Source organism: Serpula lacrymans, assembly GCF_000218685.1.
Source record: "Serpula lacrymans var. lacrymans S7.9 unplaced genomic scaffold SERLAscaffold_2, whole genome shotgun sequence".
Taxonomy (NCBI): Eukaryota; Fungi; Basidiomycota; class Agaricomycetes; order Boletales; family Serpulaceae; genus Serpula; species Serpula lacrymans.
Window position 1 is genome coordinate 2125866 of NW_006763291.1, and position 22749 is coordinate 2148614.

Here is a 22749-nt window from a genome sequence, read left to right on the forward strand (position 1 = left end):
GTCGTGCCGTAATAGAATTACACCACACCATCATACTAGCGGGTTCTTTGAATGACGAACTTCGCCTTCGATAAAGGTATCAACTGCGGTAACAACCTGTGACGAGAAGCATACATGATGAAAACTGAGAAGGAGGTACAAATGTGATACTTACAGCCTCATTCCATGTCCTCGTTATGCACAGTCGACTTCACCGTAGGAACGAAATATTTCTTTTCCAAAGATGACCGGCCCTACAAGGTGCAGCCCTGGATTTTTTCAAGCGGGATCAATGTTCAGGTAAGAGGATGTTGATTATATTTTCAGATGGGGTTGCTGCTGACGATGGGCAAAGCAAGCACACAGACTTTTCCTTTGAGAGACACAACCGTGATTCAGTGTGGACACCTTCAAGTCCAACTTTCGAGCCACTCCGAGTCTTTGTTGATCTTGGTACAATGACGAGGAACGAGGAAGGTACCCGCGCCGGACCGTGGAAAGCGGCAGTTAGGCTTGCGCACGCGGGAGCCACGAGGAGCCACGAGGGCTGTCGAGTGTCAAAAACTCTGTCAGCGACCACCACGCTTTCCCCACGCGAGCGAGGCATCCCAAACGTCCCCAAGACTGTCCTCGGTAAACCCAGCTCTATCATATACCCTTGCTCGTCGTTGCAGACATCGTCGAGCACCTCTTTTTCATTCGTCAACCGCTGCAGAATTCGTCTCCCAAATGTTCGTCAGCGACGATCTCGCCCACGGCAGGCGGAGGAGTGTGGACGTGGGGGGACTCGCTCTCGCGCTCGAAAATCAGGGCTTGGGCCAAGGGTGGGGTGGATGGGAAGAGAAGGAGGCTGGTGGAACCCGGTATGTCATTCTTCATCCTTGTTGTTCAGCCCAATATCCATCAATTCGTGCAGATATGCGGAACTTCTGAGCGACATGTACACCCATACACAGATACTTGTCAACCATCATAGTAACCAACTGTCTGTTGACCTATTATTGCTTATCATAGCCTTAGCTTACATCTGTGCCAGGCTGCCGTTCGTTACTCTCCCAGAGACAAGATGTCGTCTGATCAAATCTCTGGATAATTGGCACTTCGAACCACACAGACTTCCGGATGAAGAAGTCCTGTCATGTACCCTAATCTTATTTGAAACCCTCTTTCGCATTCAAGGCATGAAAGAGGATACAGGTGTTTCCCTAAGTCAGTCGACACTCATATTTCGTTACCTTCATATACTGACTTATCAAATTCATTCTCCAACCATATATCAGACGAACTCTCGGGCTTTTTACAGCATCTCCGTCATATATACCGTGGACAGAACTCTTATCACAACTATCAACATGCATTGGATGTATTACAAGCATCCCACTCCTTCCTCTGTGCAGAGGGTGTCGTACCTCCAGTATCCATTTTACTGGACGGCGACGATCGTATGTGGCAGCGGGACAAGACTCAAAATACTAACTCCCTTTCTCATGAACTACGTAACATTGAGCTCTTCGCACTATACGTCGCTGCTATCGGACATGACGTTGGTCATCCGGGTTTGACGAATGTATTTATGGTAAAATGCTTTTTATTTCTCTATAACATACACTGACATTATATGCGTATTAGAAAAAGGCCCATACTCCTCTTTCCGCTGTTTACGACGACAAATCTGCTCTAGAGCAGATGCATTATGCATTGCTTACTCAGGCAATGCGACACCATGGCCTAGGGTTTTTACTGGATCATGCGGATACAATTGCGTGGTTCCGTAAGTTGCTTTCTGGGATAATTCTTGCGACAGATATGAGCGTGCATGCCGAGTTCATGCAACACTTTGAGTTACTTGCGCGAGGATCCTGTACCACTGTCTGTGAACGAAGGCTTCTGCTTTGCCAAGCTATCATTAAATGCGCGGATATCAGCAATCCAGTACGCATTCATTTTCATGTCTCGTTCACAGTTACTGACTGGTACACCCTTACAGGGCCGCCCTCTTGGAGTCTCGCACTACTGGGCAAGCGCTCTCATGGAAGAATGGGCTTCACAGGCGAAGCTCGAGAAACATTTTCACCTCCCTGTTTCCTTACAACCTTCTGATACCCCTCTTGACAAAGCAAAATCTCAAATATTTTTCATCGAGAACTTTGCGAAACCTCTCCTGGACCTTACTGCGCAAGTGTTACCTGGTTAGTACATGTCACGTCACGAGGTTCTTCTTGATTTTACAATTAATCAAAGGTATGGCCAAGTTTGCACGGCAATGCACTAGCAATCTGCGTTTCTGGGAAGGCCGCCGCTCCGAATTTACTGCTAATGGCGAGTCGGGCCCCTCGCCAGACGTAGATGGCCCTGTAACTATTTCCCAATCTCCGGAGACCTTCTTATCCGCATTTCCCATGGCTCTACCCACATTCTTTATGAATCATCAAGACGATCGACTAGTACCGCTTGATTGGTCATCGACATACACTCCTTCAGAGCGTTCCACTTCCTCTTCCGATTCGGATTCACAGCTTATTGATGCACAGGGAGCTCAATGTGATTCGCTGCCTTCTGTACCAACCTCATTGTCTTCACCGATTTCACCTAGTGACTCAGTTGGGTCTTGTCTTTTGTCACCACAGTCTGAGCATTCAGTTTCTAGTCAGCGCCCAGTCAGCATCGCCAGCCTCGGTAGTAATGGCTTAAATGATTCTACTGCTGTAATGCGTGCCGCCTACCAAGCCAGCGTTCGTAAGAAGAAAAGTTTCCACCGCTACTCCTGGAACACGGCGACTTCCGCTCTACCACCGCCCCCAATTCCACCTCCTGCTCTCCCAACCACACCAAAGGTTGCTGTTGCGCAAAGTGTTATAGTCACCGAGGTTGGCACCGGGGAGGTGGCTCTTGAAGGCTGCGTTGCATCTGTTGCGGTCATAGCACACGGATGCCAACGCCCCTCGCTTCAAACAAACTTTCAGTCTATCATTTGACGTCGCCGCAGTTTCTTTCCTTTGTATCTGGGTATTTGGATTTAGGCTCAAGTTATGTTGGTCGTAACCCCACCGATGAAGTTCAGAAGGTTGAGGGTCGAGGGAACACATGACAAGGGCACGCCGGGGCTTGGCTTATTCATATCACCGTCCGGTGAGAATGGGATGCTAGCGTTGGTAGTGGGTGGCCTTGCAGTGGGTGTGGGCTGACACTTGTGTGTGTTGATGCCTTTCAGAGTATAGGTGGGAGGTCCTTGGAGCCTTTGCTGCAATTATTATAACGTCTTTGATTTCTCTTTCTTTTTGGTACGTTGACTTAGTACTACTTCAAGTTGGTTTTCATGGGTACACTGCAAAGGTGTAATATCTGCGTATCAGGTTTTTGGATGAATAATACTCCGCTGCTGTATTTGACCGTGACGTGTATTTCTCGGAAGAATCGTCTTTACAGAGTTGCGAGGCAGTTCAGACGAATGATCAGTGGCACCGTTGGGCTGGCACGGAGCTCAATGCCCATCGAGCTATATCACGAGGGAGGGACGAATGACCTGAGTGATGTGAAGCGATGCTGTTCATTCCGGCGCATGACTGTTAAACCGCTGAAACTTAAAACGTCACTAACAGTGGTAACGAGAGTGTTAATTTACGTAGAGAAACATCACGCCGTGCTGTGCTGCCAGCGTATGGAAGAAACCAGTTATGGTGGGTAACACGTAAAAATGGGACAATCAACTCCAAATGAAAATGATGAGTATTACTGCTATATCACAATATAACACTGCGTTACTGCCTTGTTCGCGCACTATTCGCATCTCGTCCGAGTCGACCGTTCCTCATACCAATGGGCGGCACCAGATGGAATATTTGATCATCATGCTTTTGACTGATTGGACCTTGGATAACTGGCCCTTTCCATCAATAAATGCATATGCTCGAACCCCATCGGTTGAATTACCAATATTGCTGATCAAAGCGGTTGGTGAGCCCAAGGTTATCTTCAGTTTCAGTTTCACAAGAACAGGCTAGCACGATTGATGGCTTTTCCAGGAACTCAAACAACCGACAGTCACGTATTCCGCTGACGGAAGTAAAACTTATATGGAATTTCACAACGCGCAGCGGACGTCAACTTCGCTCGTCACAGCTCCCGCCAGGATGGCATGTCCGGAGACAGCTTTGTGTGTGGGAGAGAGCGATTTACAGTGGCATTAACTTCTGGCACCTTAGCCTTGCAAGACCACAGCGTAACGCCACAATGATGTTACGTTCATCATGATAAACAACTTGAAATGGACTAGAAGAAAACAGGCAGGTTCATCGCATCATCAATATCGAGGCAGATACTTTGTTCAGACTCATCGGGCTGAACATTGTTCCCAGACTACCAATGACAAAGAACACCATATCAGCGAGGGCTCCATACATCCAGGTGGCTTTCGGACCACCTGCCGATCCACCATCGGCACATTCCCTTGCGATCAGCAAGCTGTCCCTTATCGAGACCGCTAACCTGCATTTCTCCTAACCAAGTGACAGGGTTTGCATTGCTTGGGTCCGCGCCTTCTTCCCAGATTAATCCCATCAACGTGCTCATCCGCAAAAACCCGCTGCATACATCTGCTGCGGTGTATTTTCCCGCCGCTACATAAACCCGTGATGTAGCGGATGTAACGAGGAAGGAGGTGATGGCGGTGATGAGTGCTTCGTGAGAGTTGTTAAAATGGAGTAGGTCAGACAAAATCATTATATCGTATCCCAGGTTGTCATGTGGTGGAAGTAATGCCCTTAAAGAGTATAGTATAAGAGAAGGAAGATATCATCATTAAATATGGCTTTTTGAATCCAATTTGACTCACAGTAGTGGTCCTGGATCTTTACCCCATTCATAACCAATGCATCGAACTGTGCAGTTGGATTGGAATTGCGGCCGGTTCTTGTCTACATTTCTCTTCAGGTTTCCTAGAATGATTTCGTCTGGGTAATCAGAAACAGTCACTAGACACGGAGGTTCTGGCAGTGTGGCCATGAGTAATGAGGGAAGAGCACACCCAGCTCCAATCTCAAGGACTAGGATTTTTCGTTGAGGAAACTATCCATATGGTACAACCCTTGAAACTCACCTTTCTGGCCTTGCACAGGTATCAAACCTCTTTCAACTTGCTCCGCGAGAAGGAGCGCGGGGGAAAACAAATGGTCTGCTAACAACGTGTTGGCCTTGATGGCCGCTTTGTCAGATGGGCTGAGACAGCGACAATGATAGACCAAGAAAGGGCTCTATCTAATGAATAGGAGACTTACTTTTCCTTCCTATAGAAGTTGCACCGAATGAGCGGCAAGGAGTTAAGCATGGCGTGACTCGGAACTCGCCTTTGGAGCTACGCCCAGAACTAAAGGTCCGTACTGGATGGTTCCGTTATCTTCTAAAGTTTCACCTCCGAACATCTCGATAGAATCGGACATGATATCTTCCAGATTTTCAACCTCGTGTTCACGCTGCATCGTCACAATGATCGGGTTACACAACAGTCGCAAATTTCAAAGTGAAGGATCCCTTTCGGCCTTGAATGATGTAAATGGATGTCCCACTAATCACGGAACAAGATAAGACCACCACACATAGATGAAGGTGTACACCTGTAATTTCAGAATCGCATATGAAATCTGATAGAGTGAGGTACGAGTCGTCACATCACGTGAGTAAAGTCACGATGAAATATCATTATTAGGTGAGTACTATTTATCATGCTCGACAACATTGATAGGTATGGACGAAAGCAAAGCAGATTCAGAGCAGTATTAGGAACTAACGCACCGACTCACAGAATCTTTCAGCCCCTTCAATAGCTGCCTTTGCATGAAGGCATCATCTGGGATCCTTTCCTTCCCAGAAGCCAAGTTAAGAAGGTAAACGAAATCTGCCTGGACAACGTGTGGTAGCCTCAGCGAGGCAGATGCTTTCTGTTTACCCTCCAATCTAGCCTTGAATTTCTTCGCAAAGTCTTCAGACACAACTTCGGCGCGCTTGACAACTTCTGTCGGCACTCCAGCAAGACTAGCGACGTGAGTGCCGAAAGATGACTCTGCAATGCCTTCTACAAGTTTGTACAGAAATACAAGCTAAAAAGACCCTAATTTTAGCATGAGAACTATTTAAAGTATGGGGAATTCTTTACCTCGCATTTTTCGTCATCGAGCAGAGTGGCCATGTGCATGTTCCTTACGTTAGGATGATATGCAAAATCACTAGTAAGCGTCCCATAGTGAGTTGCAAAAAAGGCTAGGGGTAGAGTATGTGTAGCAAGTTGGTGAAGGACAGCCTGTATTGCAACCGAAGAGTTAGTCGGTGGATCAGAAACAGGTCACCGATTGAACATACTCCAGCTATAGCCATGCCATCCTACAGAAATAAGAAATCAGGAACAATCCTTTGCCATAGCAAACCTAATATACTTACATATGTTGAAGTACCTCTTCCCAACTCTATACTAATGTCACTTGCCGTACTGGACAAAGGAAACGCGACATTACGTACCGTCCAAAATAACGAAGGACTTTGGTGTCGCATCGCGCAAAATCTTGCAGCTATGAGTTATCACTTAGAAAATGTTTGCTAACAATTTCCTTCGGAGTGCGCACCATTCATCTAGCTCAACTTTGAACGTGCTGGCATTTGAGAACATATTGTCATATGCTCCCATTCGAGTCAGGATAGTATCCACCGGACACAACCTGGACCATTCCATGTCAAGCGACAATAAAATGGGTAGGGTTCAATTGCTTACCGAGCAGACTTGGCGGGAACGAACATGCCAAGTTGAGCCATGATCTAAACGGTACTCAGTAAAGATAATATAAGTCGACCCAAGAAAAGTGAGCGCACCACGCCAGTAGCCGTCATACGCATAGCCTGTGATGGGACATGAGTGATAATAAAAATACGGTTCAGAGGTCCACGCACCGTAGATTTACCACTAAGTTTAGGGAACAAGATCAATAACATCAGGCTCAAAGCTCAAAGCGAAGGACTTACCCCATGTTCGGCCCTACATAGCAACTAAGAAGTTTATACGTGTACAGAAGTAGCTATGCCATCACTCACCAGTTAGTAAGGCGACTCTGCTCATTTCCCCTCCCAGGCGAACATCGTTCGGAATGAAATCTTCACGCAATCCCGAAAGTGCCGGGTGTCGAAGCTCCTTGAAGTCTATCCAAGCCGCATCGCCCTCAACAAATTCTGGCCTACATAACGGTTCCCCAAGTGCACGGGATGATTTGGCCAGACTGAACAGACAATCTAGCTCAGCAAGGACCCGGACAGCTCGCAACCACACTCCTCGATCAGCGTCAAATTCGGCGTAAAGGCGATTCTTGAACTCCTTGATGGCCGTGTTCCGATTCTCTCGGGCTTCTTTGAGCTTGCGAATAGTGGATTGAAGGGAAGGCACAAGCCAGCGCGCCGCAGCCTGAAAGATATAATGAGCGAGTGATGGAATTACCGTTGCACATACGCGTACCTTAGTCCCTCCACTTTTGGTCCAGTCATCTGGAATGTTCTTTTGACCGACCTTAGTTTGTACTAAATATATTTCCTGAAACTTATTTTAGTGTGGTGCATTTGCGGCGCTAGTGATTAAGCGTTCACCTTATTGCCCTGTGCGCTGTGCCACCATGTTAATGTAATGCTGCGAGAAAGTATTCAGTTAGAATTAGAAAAACTTAGACATCTTTTCTTACCCTAGTTTCTTTTCGAACTTTCTCAGTTGAGAGTCGAGCGTCTCCTCAAGCTCCGTGATTTCTGCCATGACCTCATCATAGACATCATCCTTCCCTTCTACCGGCAACAGATTGTCAGTGTCTATTGATAGATAAAATTCAGTTTAGCTGATAAACGCCGTAGCGAAGAATGCATCCCACCTTTGTCGACAATAAATCGACTTTCCACATTTTTTATGTGAGGAGTCAGATCAGGCGCAGACCTAAGGAGACTGGTAATAGTTTTAGACTCGAACGTCTCAGAGCTGTCTGTGAGTTTCCCAAGTCCCATGTTGAGCTTTCGGAAAGCCTATAACAGCAACTGTAATAAGGACCCAAGGCGAGTGACAAGACTAGTTTCGACATACAGCAAGAACCTTCATGAAATCTTTGATTTTACAGTTCTTAGCATGAATACGAGAGACGATGCGTTCGAGATCAGGCAATCCTTTTGCAAGGTCTGTGAAAGTTTCTTCGAAGGTTTCATGATCCATGAGAGCTTCCACCGCGTCGAGCCTTTTGATAGGACTTGGTAGTAAGTACGAGTCAACATATATAGGCTGAATTGACTACCTTGCATTGATATCAGTTACGTTTCGCAGTGGTACACAGAGCCAGATCCGGAACAACCGTTTGCCTAGGGACATGACTGAGAAACGAATGACACGATTCGAACAATACTTACCGAAAGGAGTGATGCATCTACCCAGTAATTTGTGCAGAGTCCCTTCATCCGTACCCTCGTCATTCACAAATACCTAAATAGCATAAAATCTCTGAAAATCCGTAATACCAAACGTAAGTTTCATACCTCTATGTGCGCCAATGTCTGGCCATCGAGCACCAGATTTTGGCCCTTCTTCAAAGGGTCGTACACATTGAAGTTCTTCATGCTGAATAAATCCTTGTCGATATTGAGCTGTCGCAGATACCTATATGAAATATGCAAGCTGAACTTTCGCTATCACCCAAAAACCTACCACAATGTAGCACCAAGAGCTTCGATGGCATCTCTACATCCCGCCATATCCTTGATACCTTCGGGTACAGCACTGTTTAGCGCCTCTTCGCCATCCACGTCCTCATCCTCATCTCCCGCAAACATATTGTTCAGCTCTTTGATGGTTTGATCATATGGAAATCCTTCGACGTCTCGTAAGCTTGTCCACAGACAAGCCGCAGGTAAGATAGCTTTGAGTAGACGAGAAGTGGGTACAGACAAATTACCCTATAATAACTCTGAATATGCGGTATTGTGCTAGCAGAATGAGAGTATTATCCTTACCTTTGTGAATATAACTTCTTCAGGGCGCAGTTGCCTCATCATAGTCTCCAGTTTGGTCATGCAAACATCATCATCAAATGCGCTCAAGTCGAATTGCGATGTAGCACTATCCAGAACGCATAATCCAAAGGAACTACCTTTCTTCACGTCCGACGTGTCCTCACGAATTGAGATGCAGTGTCCCGCTTGCTCATCTGTAAGCAAATCCTCATCCACTAGGGTACCATTAGTATATACTTTGTTCAGCTCTCTGCGGATATGCTCAGCGATCAAGGTGAGAGGTGAGAATGGGAAGTAAAGGCAACATACCGTCGAACGATCTTCTCTTTTCCTTTGTCTGCGCTGGGTTTGCCTTTAGTTTTGTCGGCAGCCATGCGCATTTCTGCACCTAACGCAGTTTCTGCCTGATCGACACGACCAACTTTGTAGCCTGAAAGGGATTGTCAGAATGGCATAGCATTTGTATCGACACGCTTGCCTTTCCCGAGGAATTTCCTATATACAATGTGAATAGACAGACATTCAGTACATAAACCCTCATATAATCCAGATACGCATATACTTACGCAGCCCAAAAGTTGAAGGACATTTCTGGAACGCCTACCTATATGGGTTTGTAGCTTATAACCAAAAATCTAAAATTTAACGTGCTAACGGACTTACCATGGACATCTTTACTCGTTGTGTGAGTTTCAGATCAAACTCTGTGTGACCAACACGAGCGTCGTCTTCATACAACTTGCGAGTATATAAGTAATTGATAATACATAAAATCATAAACGAAACATACCTCCAGGAATTTGCTAAATAATGTACAATTACTCTAAGTCATAGATTGGTACAGAAGCGAAGAAATAGTCACCCTTTTTGAAAGAATAAGATCTGCGCTGAGCGTTAGAGATATAGAAAAGGCATGATGTTAATAAATACACACTGTATCAAAATGATTTTGCTTGATCTGAGAAATTCGACACATATATCACCAGAACTTTCCCAGATAGTGGATATATCTACATACCTCCCAGAACTACGTGACATAGTGGATAGATGAACAAGCCTGGTCAGATATATTAAAGAATAGCACGAAAAGCCATGTACCTGTTTTTCGAATGGTGTAAAATCGGCCCAAGCCTTCTTTGGGATATACAGGGTCCTAGGATCATAACCAGGCTCTCCAGGCTTAACGCCATCTTTCTGTTAGTATGAATCGTCAGAATTTGATAATGTCCAGTAACAAATGAAATAAAAATACTTACATCTCTAACGTCCACTAAGAAACTGAAAGGATCCTCGGCAGATTTCTTTTCGGTCTTCTTCTCCTGGGCCCTTTGCTCCGCTGCTGTAAGAAACAAATTACTTCCACCTGCACTACTTCCACCCGTGTTATTCTTTAATTGCGGTCTCTTAGCCTTTGTTTTCTTTGACCCGTCCTCTTCGTCTTCTAATTCAGTATCGACCTCAGAGGATGCGGACTTAGAGGAACGACGTGATGTAACACTTCGGGCAGAAGCGCGAGAAGAGGAACGCTCGGGTACCTCGTCCTCGTCAGATGGGACAATGAAATCGTCGTCATCAGCGACAGAGCTAGATTGGGATTTGCGAGCTTTTTATAAACGTTAAGCAATAAATAGATGTGATCAAAACAAACATATATAACTCACACTTGATGGGAGACTTTTTGTATTTTAGGAGCCGGGACGAAAAGGAGGACAGCTCTTCATCTCCATCTTCATCGTCTGATGGCATAACACATATGCGAGGTTTCTTTGCACGGCCTGTTGAAGCAGATTTAGCACACATGCCGAGCTCGTATATATATATATATATACTCACTCCGAGAAGAAGACGACTTATTGATATCTGGCGATGATGTCCTATAAGTAGATTTTGCGACTTTCTTCGTGGCTGCAATTTTAGTTTCTTCTTCGTCCTCGGAGTCATCAATGATAACCTTGCGCTTGCGAGTCTGATAACGCAACAGATGCATTATACGGTGTTTCACGTAGTTTTGTATGCAGAAACGCGTGCACTTACAGGTTTTGGTTCAACCTCCTCTTCGTCTTCAGAGAGCATATCCACGTCAATAGGGTCGCTCGTGGGCGGTGTTTCATGGATACTACTTCCATGTGATGACCTGGAACTAGTCACTGCTGAAGAGGCTAGAATCATTTTCGCTGATGAAGCTTTCGATTCGGGAGTCCGAGTTGCTTGAGAAATTGAACGGTTGGGTACATTTACGTGGGATGTGGCTTTCCCTTCACTGGGTGCTGATTTTCCCAGCCAAGAAAAGAGACTCTTTTGTTTCATATTCTCGTTTGATCTTTGTTTAGCGGGCGTTTTCTGAGTCTGAGGAGCCATGTTAAACAGAAAACGGCAATGACTGGCGTCGACGACGACACAAACCACGCGCACGCGCAAAGATCTTTAGAATACGCGTTGTTTGGTATTATGGGTCCGATGAGGTATCGTGGGAACTGATGTGTCCGAATGGGTATGTCAAGTATTTGTCAGCAAAAGCAACAGCCCGGGGTGGGAAGAACGTCCAAAAATAGGACACGCTGAGTACGGCAGAGTAACGGCAGAGGGCGAAGCGCGTTGATGAGACAAATGAATCTATAATTTCCTGCAGGATCATCTTTTTTTGCTGTTCTCTGCGTCCACGTTGTTTCAATCCGTTCTCAAGAGTCCTCTTCTATCCCTTGACACGCTCTTTCTTTTACTCTCGTTCTTTGGGCTTTCTTCCAAACCTCGACAATGCATTCCTCACTGGCTCTCCTGGTGCCCCTTCTAGCCGTCTTGACGTCGGTTTCAGCTCAAACCTGGTCAGTCCTGTGCAAGCACTCTCGAGATCTATCATACTGACGTTTCATCGCAACAGCAACCAGACTAGCCTCTGCCCTTCCACGGCTCCCTGCTGCAGTGTGTATTTATTTTATGCATCTTCACGTTCGTGATCGCTTATTGTTCCCCTACCTCAGGTGAATACGGATTCTGTGGCAGTGGATATGTGAGTGTCGCTGAAACGAACCACCGATTCGACTACGCAATCTCATCTCAGTTCTAGTATTGCCTTGGAGGATGCAATCCCCTCTACTCTAATTCTCTGGACTCTTGTAAACCAAACCCCATATGTGAAAGCGCTAATGTGAGTGCTTCTTAACGTTTCACTAGTCACACTCCTAGCGTAGTTCAGTCGCTAGATATCGTTTATTTTTGTCCATCCTCAGTCTCTTATCTCACGCTGATTCTTTACCATCCGTTCTATGATCTGTAGTATACTCTCGTAGACACTTCGCGCATTCTTACAAACTACACTTACTTTGAAGGTAACGCCTCCGAATATGGTACGTGGTTGCGCCAATCAAAGTAGTTTATTTTTATGTTGTTTGCTCAATTTCCTTCCACAGACTGGGTCGTCGAGGAAGGCACCATTATGAACACCACCTCCTCTGGAGAGGCTGCCCTTGCCTTGCTTTTGACCGAAAACGGGGGTGGCACTTTAATGTCGTCAACCAGATATGTTCATTACGGCAAGATCACCACTAGACGTCAGCTGCAATTCCTCTTCCCGTCGTCTTCACACTTACTAAACTGGTCCTTGTTTGATTGTGCTGATGGTGTCATCGGTGGATCCTGATTTACCACACTGTAGTCAAGACTGGTCGATGGGCAGGAGTTGTCACGGCCGCTATCACCATGAGTAGCATCAAAGATGAGATTGACTGGGAATTTCCTGGCAATCAAACCACTACAGGGCAGACTAATTATTTCTGGCAAGGTGTCATCCGTAAGTGTCTAATCAGTATAATCCACAAAGATTGTCTGGACCTCATGAATATTTAGCTCCGCAGACAGCTGGTGTCACCGAGACTGGTTTGTCGGATACTTACGATAACTTCCACGATTACACCGTACGCATAATTCATCATCGTGTCTTATTTCCTACACAGACCTGCAACTTGTCTCATTAGGTCGACTGGTCACCCAGCTCTCTTACTTTCCTCGTTGACGGAAATGTTACGCGTACTATCATGGCTTCCGACTGTGTAGATAACTCCACTGGCGTTAGTCAATACCCGAACACGCCTAGCCGAATTCAGCTGAGGTTTGCACATCTTCGTCTAATATGACATCTCTTTGACTTTACTTTACTTTTCTATAGTATTTGGCCTGCTGGTATATCTTCTGAGCCCGAAGGGACCGTCGAATGGGCAGGAGGTAAGGGTCTCCGCTTGCGACTTGTATCTTGTTTCTTATACACTATTGACTTCCTTAGGCATGATCAACTGGAACGACCCCGATTATGTTTCAGCCGGTAAGTTCTCTTTCTCACTTTTACATTAGCGGGACGTACGCCGCATGAGAAGAAAAAAAAACTGACAATCAACCCCGTCAGGCCACTTCTATGCTCTCTTCCAATCCGTTTCTGTGGAATGTAATGATCCCGTTGCACCCAATGCAAGCGACACGGGTTACGTCTACGGACCTAACGCCACCCTCGATACCCCCTCCATTACCTTTTCCAACACAACCACGGAACTCAACGGCGGCGCCATGATTGGCGCCGGTCTCGGAGGCGTGCAAGGTTTCCTCGTTGCGATTTCGATTATGTTCGCCTTAGCTGTACATGTGTTCTAAGTGCGTGCGAGTCGACACATCGAACTTTTTGGTGTCATGGCTGGATGCACAGCTGTAAAAACAGCTGTACGGACTATTGTTCATTTTGGGATACCCGCAGATAAATACTTTTTTTGTCGAGACTATATCTCTCAATTTCCGCTAATGTATCTGCGCGTTTGGTTTTATTGGGGAGCTTGCCTCCTATCTATGACATTCAAGTCGCCAAAATGTCCTTGGGCTTATAACATCGCAATACTCATGCCATCATGGGGAATGTTCGTTACCCCGGGAAATTCTAAGACGGGCCCTCAGTAGGACGCTAAATAGCACTGAAAGCTATTTCACCCAGATCCCAGCCCGGACAGATGACTCAAATATCCAAGGCAGACACAAGATCCAGACAGACGACAGATCAGGGATCACCAAAAAAGAACACTCTGAGAGGTCTGGCATTCACTGTTTGCACATAATATTTACGCGGAGGCGGCTAGTTTAATCAAGCCCTCCATTTTTATGGAGCGTGGCCTAAACTGACAAGGAAAATGTATTAATGGATGGCTGTTGGGCAACATGAGGAAGATATCAAGTGTGGTGAGTGGAGAAAAACTGACATAGATGGACCAAACCAGAACTCCGGCACGATTTCCACTTCATTCACTTCATCATCTCTCATCTTCTCAACCTTAAATACGGCCAATACAGACACAATCATCATCCATACCACAGTAGCTGCAACATGACGTCCCGGGCAGATGCGCCGCCCAAACCCAAATCCTACAACTGTGGAGTCATCATTGAGCTGTCTTTCTGATGTCACAAAACGAGAAGGGTCGAAAGACTCTGGATCTGAATATTGTGTCTCGTCGTATGTCATTGCCCTGTCGTTATGGCGTCATTGACATACAGCTCAAATGTTCGGGAAGGGGGGCTTACCATATGTTAGAAATTACCATTGTCCCTGGAAATCATTGAAGGAGCTTTCGTAAATCTTATACAAGTAAATATATCTGTTGGAACGTGATAGCCTTCGTAGATGTCATCTTCTACAGTAGAATGTGGTGTGCCTGTAAATTTCATTGCAAAACGGCACATCAGCACCAATTAGGAGCTAATTGGGATGGAAAAGGCGAGATAAAGAAGGGAGCAGTTACCGACCTAGAGGCACAACGGGGTACCACCACAACGTCTCACTACCGATAATGCTATCAATCTCTGCTTGAGCGCGAACTTGAATTGTAGGATTGAGTGCCATAGCGAGCAAAAACATCAGTAATTTCGAAGCAGTCTAAAAAAACAAACATGGTAAACATCCTGCGCGTGGGTTTTCATACAAACTTAAGCCTACGGTTTCAACTCCACCTGATAAAAACAAGATTTATTTGATCAGCAGGGAGCCATCACAAGAATCACTAGCTTGCCTGCAAAGGTCGTGGATGAGACCTCTTTGATAACAGATTCCTCCCCGACCAGAATACCTCTCTCCTTCATCCTTTTCATTTGATTATGAACTAAGCAAGCGATATCACCGTCCCCTGCGACCTGTAGGCAATGTTATTCCATTTTCATCACGCTGCAAAGAGAAGACTTGCTAAAAATGACTCCGACAAGGCAAACGGACTGTCCTGCATCTCACGAGCGAGCTTCTGGGACCGCTGGGCACGACGTATAAAACCTGCGCCAGGGAACCACGGAGGAATGCGCGCTACTGCATTAACACTACATATTTGTTACTCCAAGTGGCACAACAGGGTAAAAGTAATGACTACGTACATATGGGTATGGCAGCCACTAAGGCAGCCCGTTCAGAGGATGCAGACTGGACAATCAACCGCATTGCATCACTAATGAGAGTTACAAATGGGTCTGAGCCGTCCGTGCTATTGTCAGAACGTATAAATTCTGACGCTTCGCAATGCTGGTGGTATTCATTGGAAGTTTCAAGTAAAGTAAATTGCATAGCAGTTCATGCGCCTTGCGACGGAATAGTTGGTGGTAAGGAGTTATTGCTTCTGCACGAAATTCCTGGTGGTAGATCCGCCGATGACGCCTCAATCGTTCTCCGTAAGGCATAGTTGTCGTGGAAAAATCCCATCCAAACCTTGAATATATATCAGCGATAGGATAAGAAGAGCAGTATTTCAAACTTTTTACAATTTAGCTAATGCAAACACAGGGCGAATTGAATACTTCCGAGAACGCTGGTCCAGAAGTCGATGCGCCAAGCTCGAGGAATCAATGGTGATGGCTGTCTGACCAATGAGATTAACATGGACTAGTTCGCCTTGAAAGACCAAGGGGAGAGTTATAACCACAAGGACTTGTGAAGAGCAATACATGAAGCTTACCGTACTGCTTTCTCCACCCCGTACATGTCAACCAAGGTTGATACTTGTCGATAGACAAGGTGTTTCCTAGGAAAGGAATGGGGCGGGGGCCCGGAGGTAAGGGCATTCTTGTCCTTCGTCGCGATTGAAGCGTGACCAAACACAGAGTTATGACCGTGCTAACAACCGTTAAAACGTATAAATCTACCATCATATAACCGAGAGACGAGCGTAGAGAGTATGTCGACGTCGGCGGTGGTGCCTTAGACTCACAGAAGTATTGTTTCGCGATATATACGCAGGAACCGCGTCCGCAGTCCACTGTCAAATATACTTCATACGAACCTAATTTGTTACTCGTTTCAAAAAGGCTCTAGCAAGGGGTCACGGGGTATCATGAGCATGTATGCTATGCTTTCCATTCCATGAAGCCTTGTGATGGTTAGCGATCCAGTCAGGCTAAAAGTTAATATTGGTACTGACTGTAACCGAAAAACGGTGGTGTTCTCTGGGCGCGTTCCAAGGAGTCCTCATCTAACGACCAGTGGCGTATTCCCTCCAATCAGTGGTGTCAGATAAGATGCTAACTAGCGCATAATTTAAATGGCGGTTTGGAAACAAGTTTAGAATAATATGCGTTTTCGGTTATTATACAGCATACCACGTGACTCTGTAGTGGATTATTTTCCTCCCCCACCCGCCACTGCAAGTGTTGCGCGCTAACCACCACGAACAAGGGCCGTCTCAGCATAACTGTGGTACCAAACTGCAAGTATCCATATTATATCTGCAATTTATTTTGTTAATTCATAGTTGCGTATTAGCTGTCATCTCAGTCTAATAAACCTAGACTTCCTTGAACCCAGACCTCGACACCTCTTACTTCTTTTTTTCCTACTCTGCTTGTTTTTTTCTCTTTCTGCATCAATGGCCCCAATAAGATCCGATAGAAACCAGAAGCCATACTCTGTGAGTCATCCTTCCTCAAACCTCTCCAACGTGTTTTATCGCAATAATGGCACTCATCCTATCACTACAGCGGCCTCGCAATTCAGATGGTCCTTGGCTTCACGATAGGGCCCCTCTTTCGTCTTTGGCTGCGGCAATTCCAACAAGTGCAAACACCAAGCTCGTCGTGTCTAACTTGCATTATGAGATTACGCCTAAAGATCTGGTGGTGCGTACTTGACTCATCATCGAAAAGTTGCGCACACGTTTTGATTCCTTGAATTCCCGCAGTCCATATTTGGGCAGATAGGCACGCTCGTGCGCGAGCCTCTAATCAGGGTACGATGATTCCGAATGCACACCCCGCCTGTCCCTTCGTTCACCTTGATGCACCGGTCACCTTGCGTCTACTGCGTCTCGTCTCATGATCCATGCTATCCTTCATGAATGCACTGAAAATGGAATACCAATTGAAATATCACTTTGCTTTCTTAAGTACGATCGCAGCGGCCGCTCATCCGGTGTTGCGTACGTCTCGTTCGAGACGTCTACCGAGGCAATACGAGCAAAGAAGCAGTTCCATGGAATGGCAGCAAAAGGTTCTTGCTAATGCTTGAAGGCTCCTTATAAAGATCGTTGGCTAATTTACTATCGCAATGATAACAGGTCAGTCAATGGAGATAGCGTTCGACACGGCTGCCCCACCTCGCCGCCCTCGTTCTGTCAGCATGCCCGGTTCCAAGACGTCATCGCTTCTCAACAGGATCGAACGGCCTTCCTTGGCCGAGCGCCTAGGATCTGGTGGCGAAAAGCAGCAGCAAGGCGGGTAAGCTCCCGTACTATTCGTGCGGTATTCGTGCGCATCGGCCAATCACATATTATTGTATATAACGATTCAGTCTTGGTCCTATACGCACGCGTGCTAGGGCCCGTCCATCGGCACCCAAGGCCAGTGCACCCAAGGTAGCACCCGCGGCTAAGACGAAGGCCCGTACGAAGCCGAAGACGGCGGAGGAACTTGATCAGGAGCTGGACGCTTTCATGGGCGATGGTACACCCGATGTTAATGTAGGTGGTGCTGATGAAAAGGGCGCTGAAGCAGTCGAGGATGTCGAGATGGTGTAATGGTTTTCTACAATTCTCAGGGTATCGTTCTGTTTTTTGCTGAACGTGGTGTTTGTGATGCTATGTTACTATACATTTGTTTGCTAAAAGCACTTAGAATAGTCCTTTTCTGTGCTATACATGTACATTTTCAGTTGTTTTATTGAGGTGACTGTTCCTATCGTATAAAGCGTATTATCGTGGATTCGAAATAGATGTGTAGCACTGTCAGATCCGGTATTTGAAGCTTGAAGCTCGAATGGCTGAGCGCTGAGCTTTTGACTGAGCTTGTTTTCTATTGTCGTGACGGTGTCCACATGTACATGGTTCTCTTCCGGCCACACCGAGTTACAGTCTGGTGCAGCTTAGCAGCCTCGACAATTTCTCCAAAAACTTATTTCCACCACACGCAAACACGGATTGCGCGTAGACTCGAATGGCCAGCGAAGAGCACTATTCAAGTACAAGGACAGCGACATGCTCGATTATTCCACAGCGAAGGTGGTAGACGCGGTACTGAACATCGGCAACCGTTTGATATTTTGTATTTTGGACGCGACGACTTTTCTTGCAGAACATTGGATCATTTGCATTCAGCACGAGGTAGGTTTTCGTTTTTCAGTCTGAAGAAAACATAACACGAAGAGCGCAATTCTGACAGTAGTTGTATGCATCCAGATGTCTGGCGCAGTATACACATTGTCACCAATCCAGACGTAAAGAGAGGTCGGCGAGGTGCTGAACTATCTGTCTGTGAGTCGTTTGGCATTTACATGACTGCTTGCTTATAGTCCATCCTTAGCACCACTGAAAACCCTGGGTCAATCCCTTGGACTTCCAGTGCACACCATTCCACGCGAGAAAGCCGCATTCAAACATTGGGTGGTACGTCCCGTTGTCTATCGCAAATATTCATATCTAACGATTCCCAGCCCTCTTCACCATTTCTGCGTCAACCCGAACTCCCATTATCACCTCCCTCTAATCATCTTTTGATTACTGCTTCATTTGGGCGCATACTTCCTTCGTCATTACTACGTCTCTTCCCTTCTGGTCAATGCCTTAATGTGCACCCTTCTCTTCTACCTGCGTACCGGGGCGCGGCACCTATCCAACATGCACTCATCCGAGGCGAGAAAAGGACGGGTGTATGCGTGATTGAGATGATGGAAAGAAAAAATGGAATCGACGCTGGTGGAATATGGAAACAGGACGACGTGGTAAGTTTGTATCATTGATATCATTGCATCTATTTATCATTCGTTCTTATTTTCCAATATAACAGGCCGTTTCTGAGAATGCAGATTTTGCTTCACTGCGTGATATTCTGGCGCACAGAGGTGGTGCACTCCTCGTGTCCGTATTGCGAGAGATGCTAAGCGGTACAGTGAGTTTTTTCCTTGTGTGAACAACCCAGCGTTCGCAGAAGCCGTTACTTTCGTAGGCAACACGTACACCCCAAGATCCAGCGGTTGCTGCCTTGTCGCCTCGTGCGCCAGCGATCACAGCCGACGATGCACTTGTTGACTTTACCTGCATGACGGCAGAAGAGATTATACGTCGAGATAGAGCAATCGGACATCAGGTCAGTTTGGACCTATAACTAGCTCAGGCCAAATATTCACCGGTTGTGTCTTGTCCACGCTGTACAGAAACCACTGACAACGTATCTCCCTTCTGGGAAATCTATACAGCTCCACGCGCTTTCGGTCTATGATCCAAAGTCCTCTCCATCTGTGCCTTTGCCTCCGCTTGCAATCGCACATTATCACGCTCCCTCACGCACTCTTCTTATACAATGTGCTCAGGACACGTATTTGAGTGTCGCTCAGATCAAACAGCAAGACCGCGCCCTTCTGGGTGCAAGAGATTGGTTTAACGGGGTGAAAGGTAAAATAGGTGTAGATTTCGCCGAAGGGGGAGTTAGGCTAGTTAGCACGACTTGACACAGAAATGAGTTGCATTAGAGCAAATTCATTCGATTCATCCACCACCCCGACATCCTAATGGTTGCTAGATCACACGGCTGGAATAAACCCAGAAAGAGTTACTATGCGCATACAACACGTTGATTTCATTTTGACACAAAGATCAATAACGCTCGTCGAGTGGTTCGAAAGAAGTATGTTGTTTGAAATGATGTCCCCTTGAAATTTCTGATGTGGCATGGTACTTCAGGGTATATAGCGGAATGCTGGTGCCTGTTGTCACATAATATCTCATGAGCGAATGCAATTGCCACACCAATCGAGGAACGAACTTTATCAGCAAGGTCCGATGTATCGACACGAGCGTCTTCCTCTGGGACACCGTACAATTTGTCTCTGCAGTGATTGTCCCATTTGTACGAGAACTATGATGGATTACGCAATTATATAAAGGGATAAGAAGAGACAATGGGAGAAGCTCACATAAAGAATCAGAGCACATAACATGGCGAAGAACTCGAGGCCACACGAAACTGAGTAAATGAGGCTTAACGCAATACCTTATTAGGTTAAACAAATGCAGTACTTACCGGCGAAGCCAGTGCTATTCAGTGACGGGGGTATCAGAAGCATTCAGTATGTAAGATCCTGACGATGTACGGCGGGAAAAAACTTACATGTATCTCGGACCATCGGTCGTAGGGAAGATATGAGACCCGAGGATACTACCACACTGTCCGATAGCCATAAACATCGGTATTCCAGTTGCCTTTTTCGTCTCAGAACCGAGGTTATGCGCGTCTGAATACATGCTCTTTGATGAGGAAAATAATAAGGCAAATGCAAGGAAACTTACACCATGCGATTATCACACCAATAGCAGTGTAGGTCCCACTCGTGATGCAAAATACGGCAAAGTACCGAACGTGGACGTTGTAGGGTACGGTAAGAAGGAGCAGGTACCCAATAGCACCAACAGCACATGAAGCTGCGACAAACAATCCCCTATTTTGTATCCTGTCAGAGGTATACGAAGTCAACGTCAACACCACGGCAGCCACGGCGTAAGGTGGCACTGTAAGTAGCTGTGCAATAGCATTTGCTAGTAATGCGTAAATAGAAAGTGAGTAAAGCCCCTCTAGTGTTCATAAGAGTAGGAATCAACTTACTGTAACCAAAAGTTTGGATAATTGTTGGTAAAAAGGCGGCTAACGATGCCAGGGCGTTATTGACGCCGAAATATATGACACCCCCAACGTGAACCTATTGGGTTGAAGGAATGAGAACTGCCACACACAGGATACCTGATTAGACAGGGGAACACACCCTCCAATCCAAGAGTCCAGCAGTGACGTGTTCTGAAATGCGCCAGATGTGAGATACAGAATTAGACGAAGCCAACTTCCACATACTTTTATTAATTACAGCACCGACATCACCACTTGTACTTCTGTTCATCCTTTCGACTGCAAGCTCTCGCTCACTTTCGGTGAAAAATCCAGTAGATTCAGGACGATTGGGAAGAAAGAAGAGACAAACGATTCCCAATATGATAGCGGGTATGCCCTATGGAACAGGTTTTACTTACGGAAAATTGCCTAAATCTCTTTCGATACAAGTGTAAGACCTTACCTCAATGATGAAAAGAAGCCTCCAGTTTTGAACGGATGAATGGGCATGCTGGACACCAAATGCTACTAGGCCTCCGAATGCACCTGCTACAGCTGCAAACCCAAACCAATATGCCATCCGTAGACCCATCTCAGCCTTTGTATAAAAAAAGGCTACATGATCGAATCCCGTTAATAGAGTTTAGAATATACAAGCACAATAAGTACGAACAGAAGTAGAGAGGGATGGCCGGACCGAAAGCAGCTTCGAAGACTCCCAAGCCGACTCTCGCGGTCACGAGCCCGCCGTAATCGAACCCAGCAGCCTGCGAACGACCTCGTCAGCCTTATGCAGTAATACCAACGCCATGCATGGATGGCATACCATCAAAGTCGAGCACAATCCCCATCCAATCGCTGCACCAGCCATCCAGTAAGACGGAGGATAAAGCTTGGAAATGACCGTCGCAGGTACTTGAAAAATGATCTGGGACGCGGATAGAAGGGCATCAAGGTGTGTACAGGAAATGCTGTCAAAGGACATACGTAGGAGAAGAAGAAAACCGAATTCACCCAGGCGAACAGCACACCAGTCGGGTCACCTCCGAGGGCATCCTGGGGTAACCCTTGAAGACGTGCATTAATTCGTTCTATCCAAATCTGAAGGGTTATTGCTGTCAGTAAATGATGATGGTATACGCGACGAGTAGTACTTGCATGCAAAAAGATAAAGAAGACATGTAATGGGCAAGATGCGGTAATCAAGCTTGCGCACGAGCTTTTTTTCGTCTTCAGACTGGATGAAGGTGGAATGGTAGGTTTGTGCGGGATCTACGACTCCTTGCTGCTCCTTTTCATCAGCCAACGCTGGCTTTCCTTCGACAGACATGGTGACGGTATAGGAGAGAGCCCAAGCTGAAGATAAACACTCTGAACCAGGAAAATGAAGTCCAGGACGGGATGTCTTTGGACCGTATAAGCGGGGTCATATGAACTGTTGAACTGTCAATAAGTATTGACAGGTCCTTTGCTTCCGCTTCCGCAAAGCGATCAGTGGGGCCCCTAGAATGATACTTAGACCCCGATCACCCACATGTTAACCTTGGTGGCTGAGGTCCTCCTACTTCTTTGGGAATTCAAGGAGTCTCGGTTTCCGATTTCCTCCGGCGCCCTTCCCCGCACTTATGCCTTCAAGTTGTACAGAAGAATGTTATTCTACTCTGT

General features: G+C 46.2%; 9 protein-coding genes across 9 annotated transcripts; 4 read left to right on the forward strand and 5 right to left on the reverse strand.

The window, feature by feature from the left end:
• Positions 1 to 165: 165 nt before the first annotated feature.
• On the forward strand, positions 166 to 2954 carry SERLADRAFT_433569 (uncharacterized protein; the record flags this gene model as incomplete). Its single annotated transcript, XM_007313779.1, has 9 exons — positions 166 to 279; positions 339 to 612; positions 665 to 842; positions 896 to 964; positions 1016 to 1188; positions 1260 to 1555; positions 1609 to 1911; positions 1967 to 2168; positions 2221 to 2954. The coding sequence occupies 9 exons, from the start codon at positions 166 to 168 to the stop codon at positions 2952 to 2954; spliced, it is 2343 nt and encodes a 780-aa protein (XP_007313841.1).
• Positions 2955 to 4234: 1280 nt separating this feature from the next.
• Positions 4235 to 5586, reverse strand: SERLADRAFT_457567 (uncharacterized protein; the record flags this gene model as incomplete). Its single annotated transcript, XM_007313780.1, has 5 exons — positions 4235 to 4738; positions 4811 to 5021; positions 5075 to 5168; positions 5253 to 5261; positions 5322 to 5586. The coding sequence occupies 5 exons, from the start codon at positions 5451 to 5453 to the stop codon at positions 4360 to 4362; spliced, it is 825 nt and encodes a 274-aa protein (XP_007313842.1).
• A 164-nt stretch (positions 5587 to 5750) lies between these two features.
• On the reverse strand, positions 5751 to 11349 carry SERLADRAFT_365596 (uncharacterized protein; the record flags this gene model as incomplete). Its single annotated transcript, XM_007313781.1, has 29 exons — positions 5751 to 6071; positions 6128 to 6271; positions 6331 to 6351; positions 6409 to 6434; positions 6487 to 6536; positions 6591 to 6683; positions 6737 to 6780; positions 6835 to 6861; positions 6924 to 6925; positions 7054 to 7417; positions 7469 to 7543; positions 7597 to 7636; positions 7689 to 7809; positions 7869 to 8016; positions 8075 to 8222; positions 8280 to 8343; positions 8392 to 8464; positions 8518 to 8638; positions 8687 to 8934; positions 8992 to 9252; positions 9309 to 9421; positions 9470 to 9486; positions 9558 to 9595; positions 9655 to 9729; positions 10090 to 10185; positions 10248 to 10594; positions 10653 to 10766; positions 10825 to 10957; positions 11026 to 11349. 29 exons carry the CDS (start codon positions 11347 to 11349, stop codon positions 5751 to 5753), a joined length of 3648 nt encoding a protein of 1215 aa, XP_007313843.1.
• A 242-nt stretch (positions 11350 to 11591) lies between these two features.
• On the forward strand, positions 11592 to 13861 carry SERLADRAFT_378708 (glycoside hydrolase family 16 protein; the record flags this gene model as incomplete). The annotated part of the gene is made up of 12 exons (XM_007313782.1): positions 11592 to 11813; positions 11870 to 11910; positions 11970 to 11998; positions 12056 to 12136; positions 12266 to 12335; positions 12399 to 12539; positions 12644 to 12778; positions 12835 to 12902; positions 12963 to 13096; positions 13154 to 13209; positions 13268 to 13306; positions 13388 to 13861. 12 exons carry the CDS (start codon positions 11746 to 11748, stop codon positions 13627 to 13629), a joined length of 1104 nt encoding a protein of 367 aa, XP_007313844.1.
• A 297-nt stretch (positions 13862 to 14158) lies between these two features.
• On the reverse strand, positions 14159 to 14688 carry SERLADRAFT_345409 (uncharacterized protein; the record flags this gene model as incomplete). The annotated part of the gene is made up of 3 exons (XM_007313783.1): positions 14159 to 14489; positions 14545 to 14569; positions 14607 to 14688. 3 exons carry the CDS (start codon positions 14686 to 14688, stop codon positions 14159 to 14161), a joined length of 438 nt encoding a protein of 145 aa, XP_007313845.1.
• Positions 14689 to 14792: 104 nt separating this feature from the next.
• Positions 14793 to 15669, reverse strand: SERLADRAFT_354116 (uncharacterized protein; the record flags this gene model as incomplete). Its single annotated transcript, XM_007313784.1, has 5 exons — positions 14793 to 14896; positions 14957 to 14970; positions 15030 to 15150; positions 15201 to 15327; positions 15382 to 15669. Coding segments are annotated over 4 exons (276 nt in total), but the record flags the coding sequence as incomplete, so codon positions are not given.
• A 982-nt stretch (positions 15670 to 16651) lies between these two features.
• On the forward strand, positions 16652 to 18134 carry SERLADRAFT_457577 (uncharacterized protein; the record flags this gene model as incomplete). Its single annotated transcript, XM_007313785.1, has 7 exons — positions 16652 to 16703; positions 16760 to 16904; positions 16975 to 17112; positions 17175 to 17222; positions 17380 to 17482; positions 17550 to 17709; positions 17777 to 18134. 6 exons carry the CDS (start codon positions 16863 to 16865, stop codon positions 18006 to 18008), a joined length of 723 nt encoding a protein of 240 aa, XP_007313847.1.
• A 137-nt stretch (positions 18135 to 18271) lies between these two features.
• SERLADRAFT_359551 (uncharacterized protein) lies at positions 18272 to 20076 on the forward strand (the record flags this gene model as incomplete). The annotated part of the gene is made up of 7 exons (XM_007313786.1): positions 18272 to 18590; positions 18666 to 18740; positions 18790 to 18872; positions 18920 to 19207; positions 19273 to 19374; positions 19432 to 19572; positions 19640 to 20076. The coding sequence occupies 7 exons, from the start codon at positions 18305 to 18307 to the stop codon at positions 19931 to 19933; spliced, it is 1269 nt and encodes a 422-aa protein (XP_007313848.1).
• An 85-nt stretch (positions 20077 to 20161) lies between these two features.
• Positions 20162 to 22414, reverse strand: SERLADRAFT_433574 (uncharacterized protein; the record flags this gene model as incomplete). The annotated part of the gene is made up of 14 exons (XM_007313787.1): positions 20162 to 20188; positions 20248 to 20340; positions 20399 to 20448; positions 20506 to 20519; positions 20593 to 20716; positions 20772 to 21017; positions 21085 to 21178; positions 21242 to 21273; positions 21328 to 21481; positions 21548 to 21699; positions 21758 to 21851; positions 21911 to 22012; positions 22072 to 22185; positions 22301 to 22414. 14 exons carry the CDS (start codon positions 22412 to 22414, stop codon positions 20162 to 20164), a joined length of 1410 nt encoding a protein of 469 aa, XP_007313849.1.
• Between the last annotated feature and the right edge of the window lie 335 nt (positions 22415 to 22749).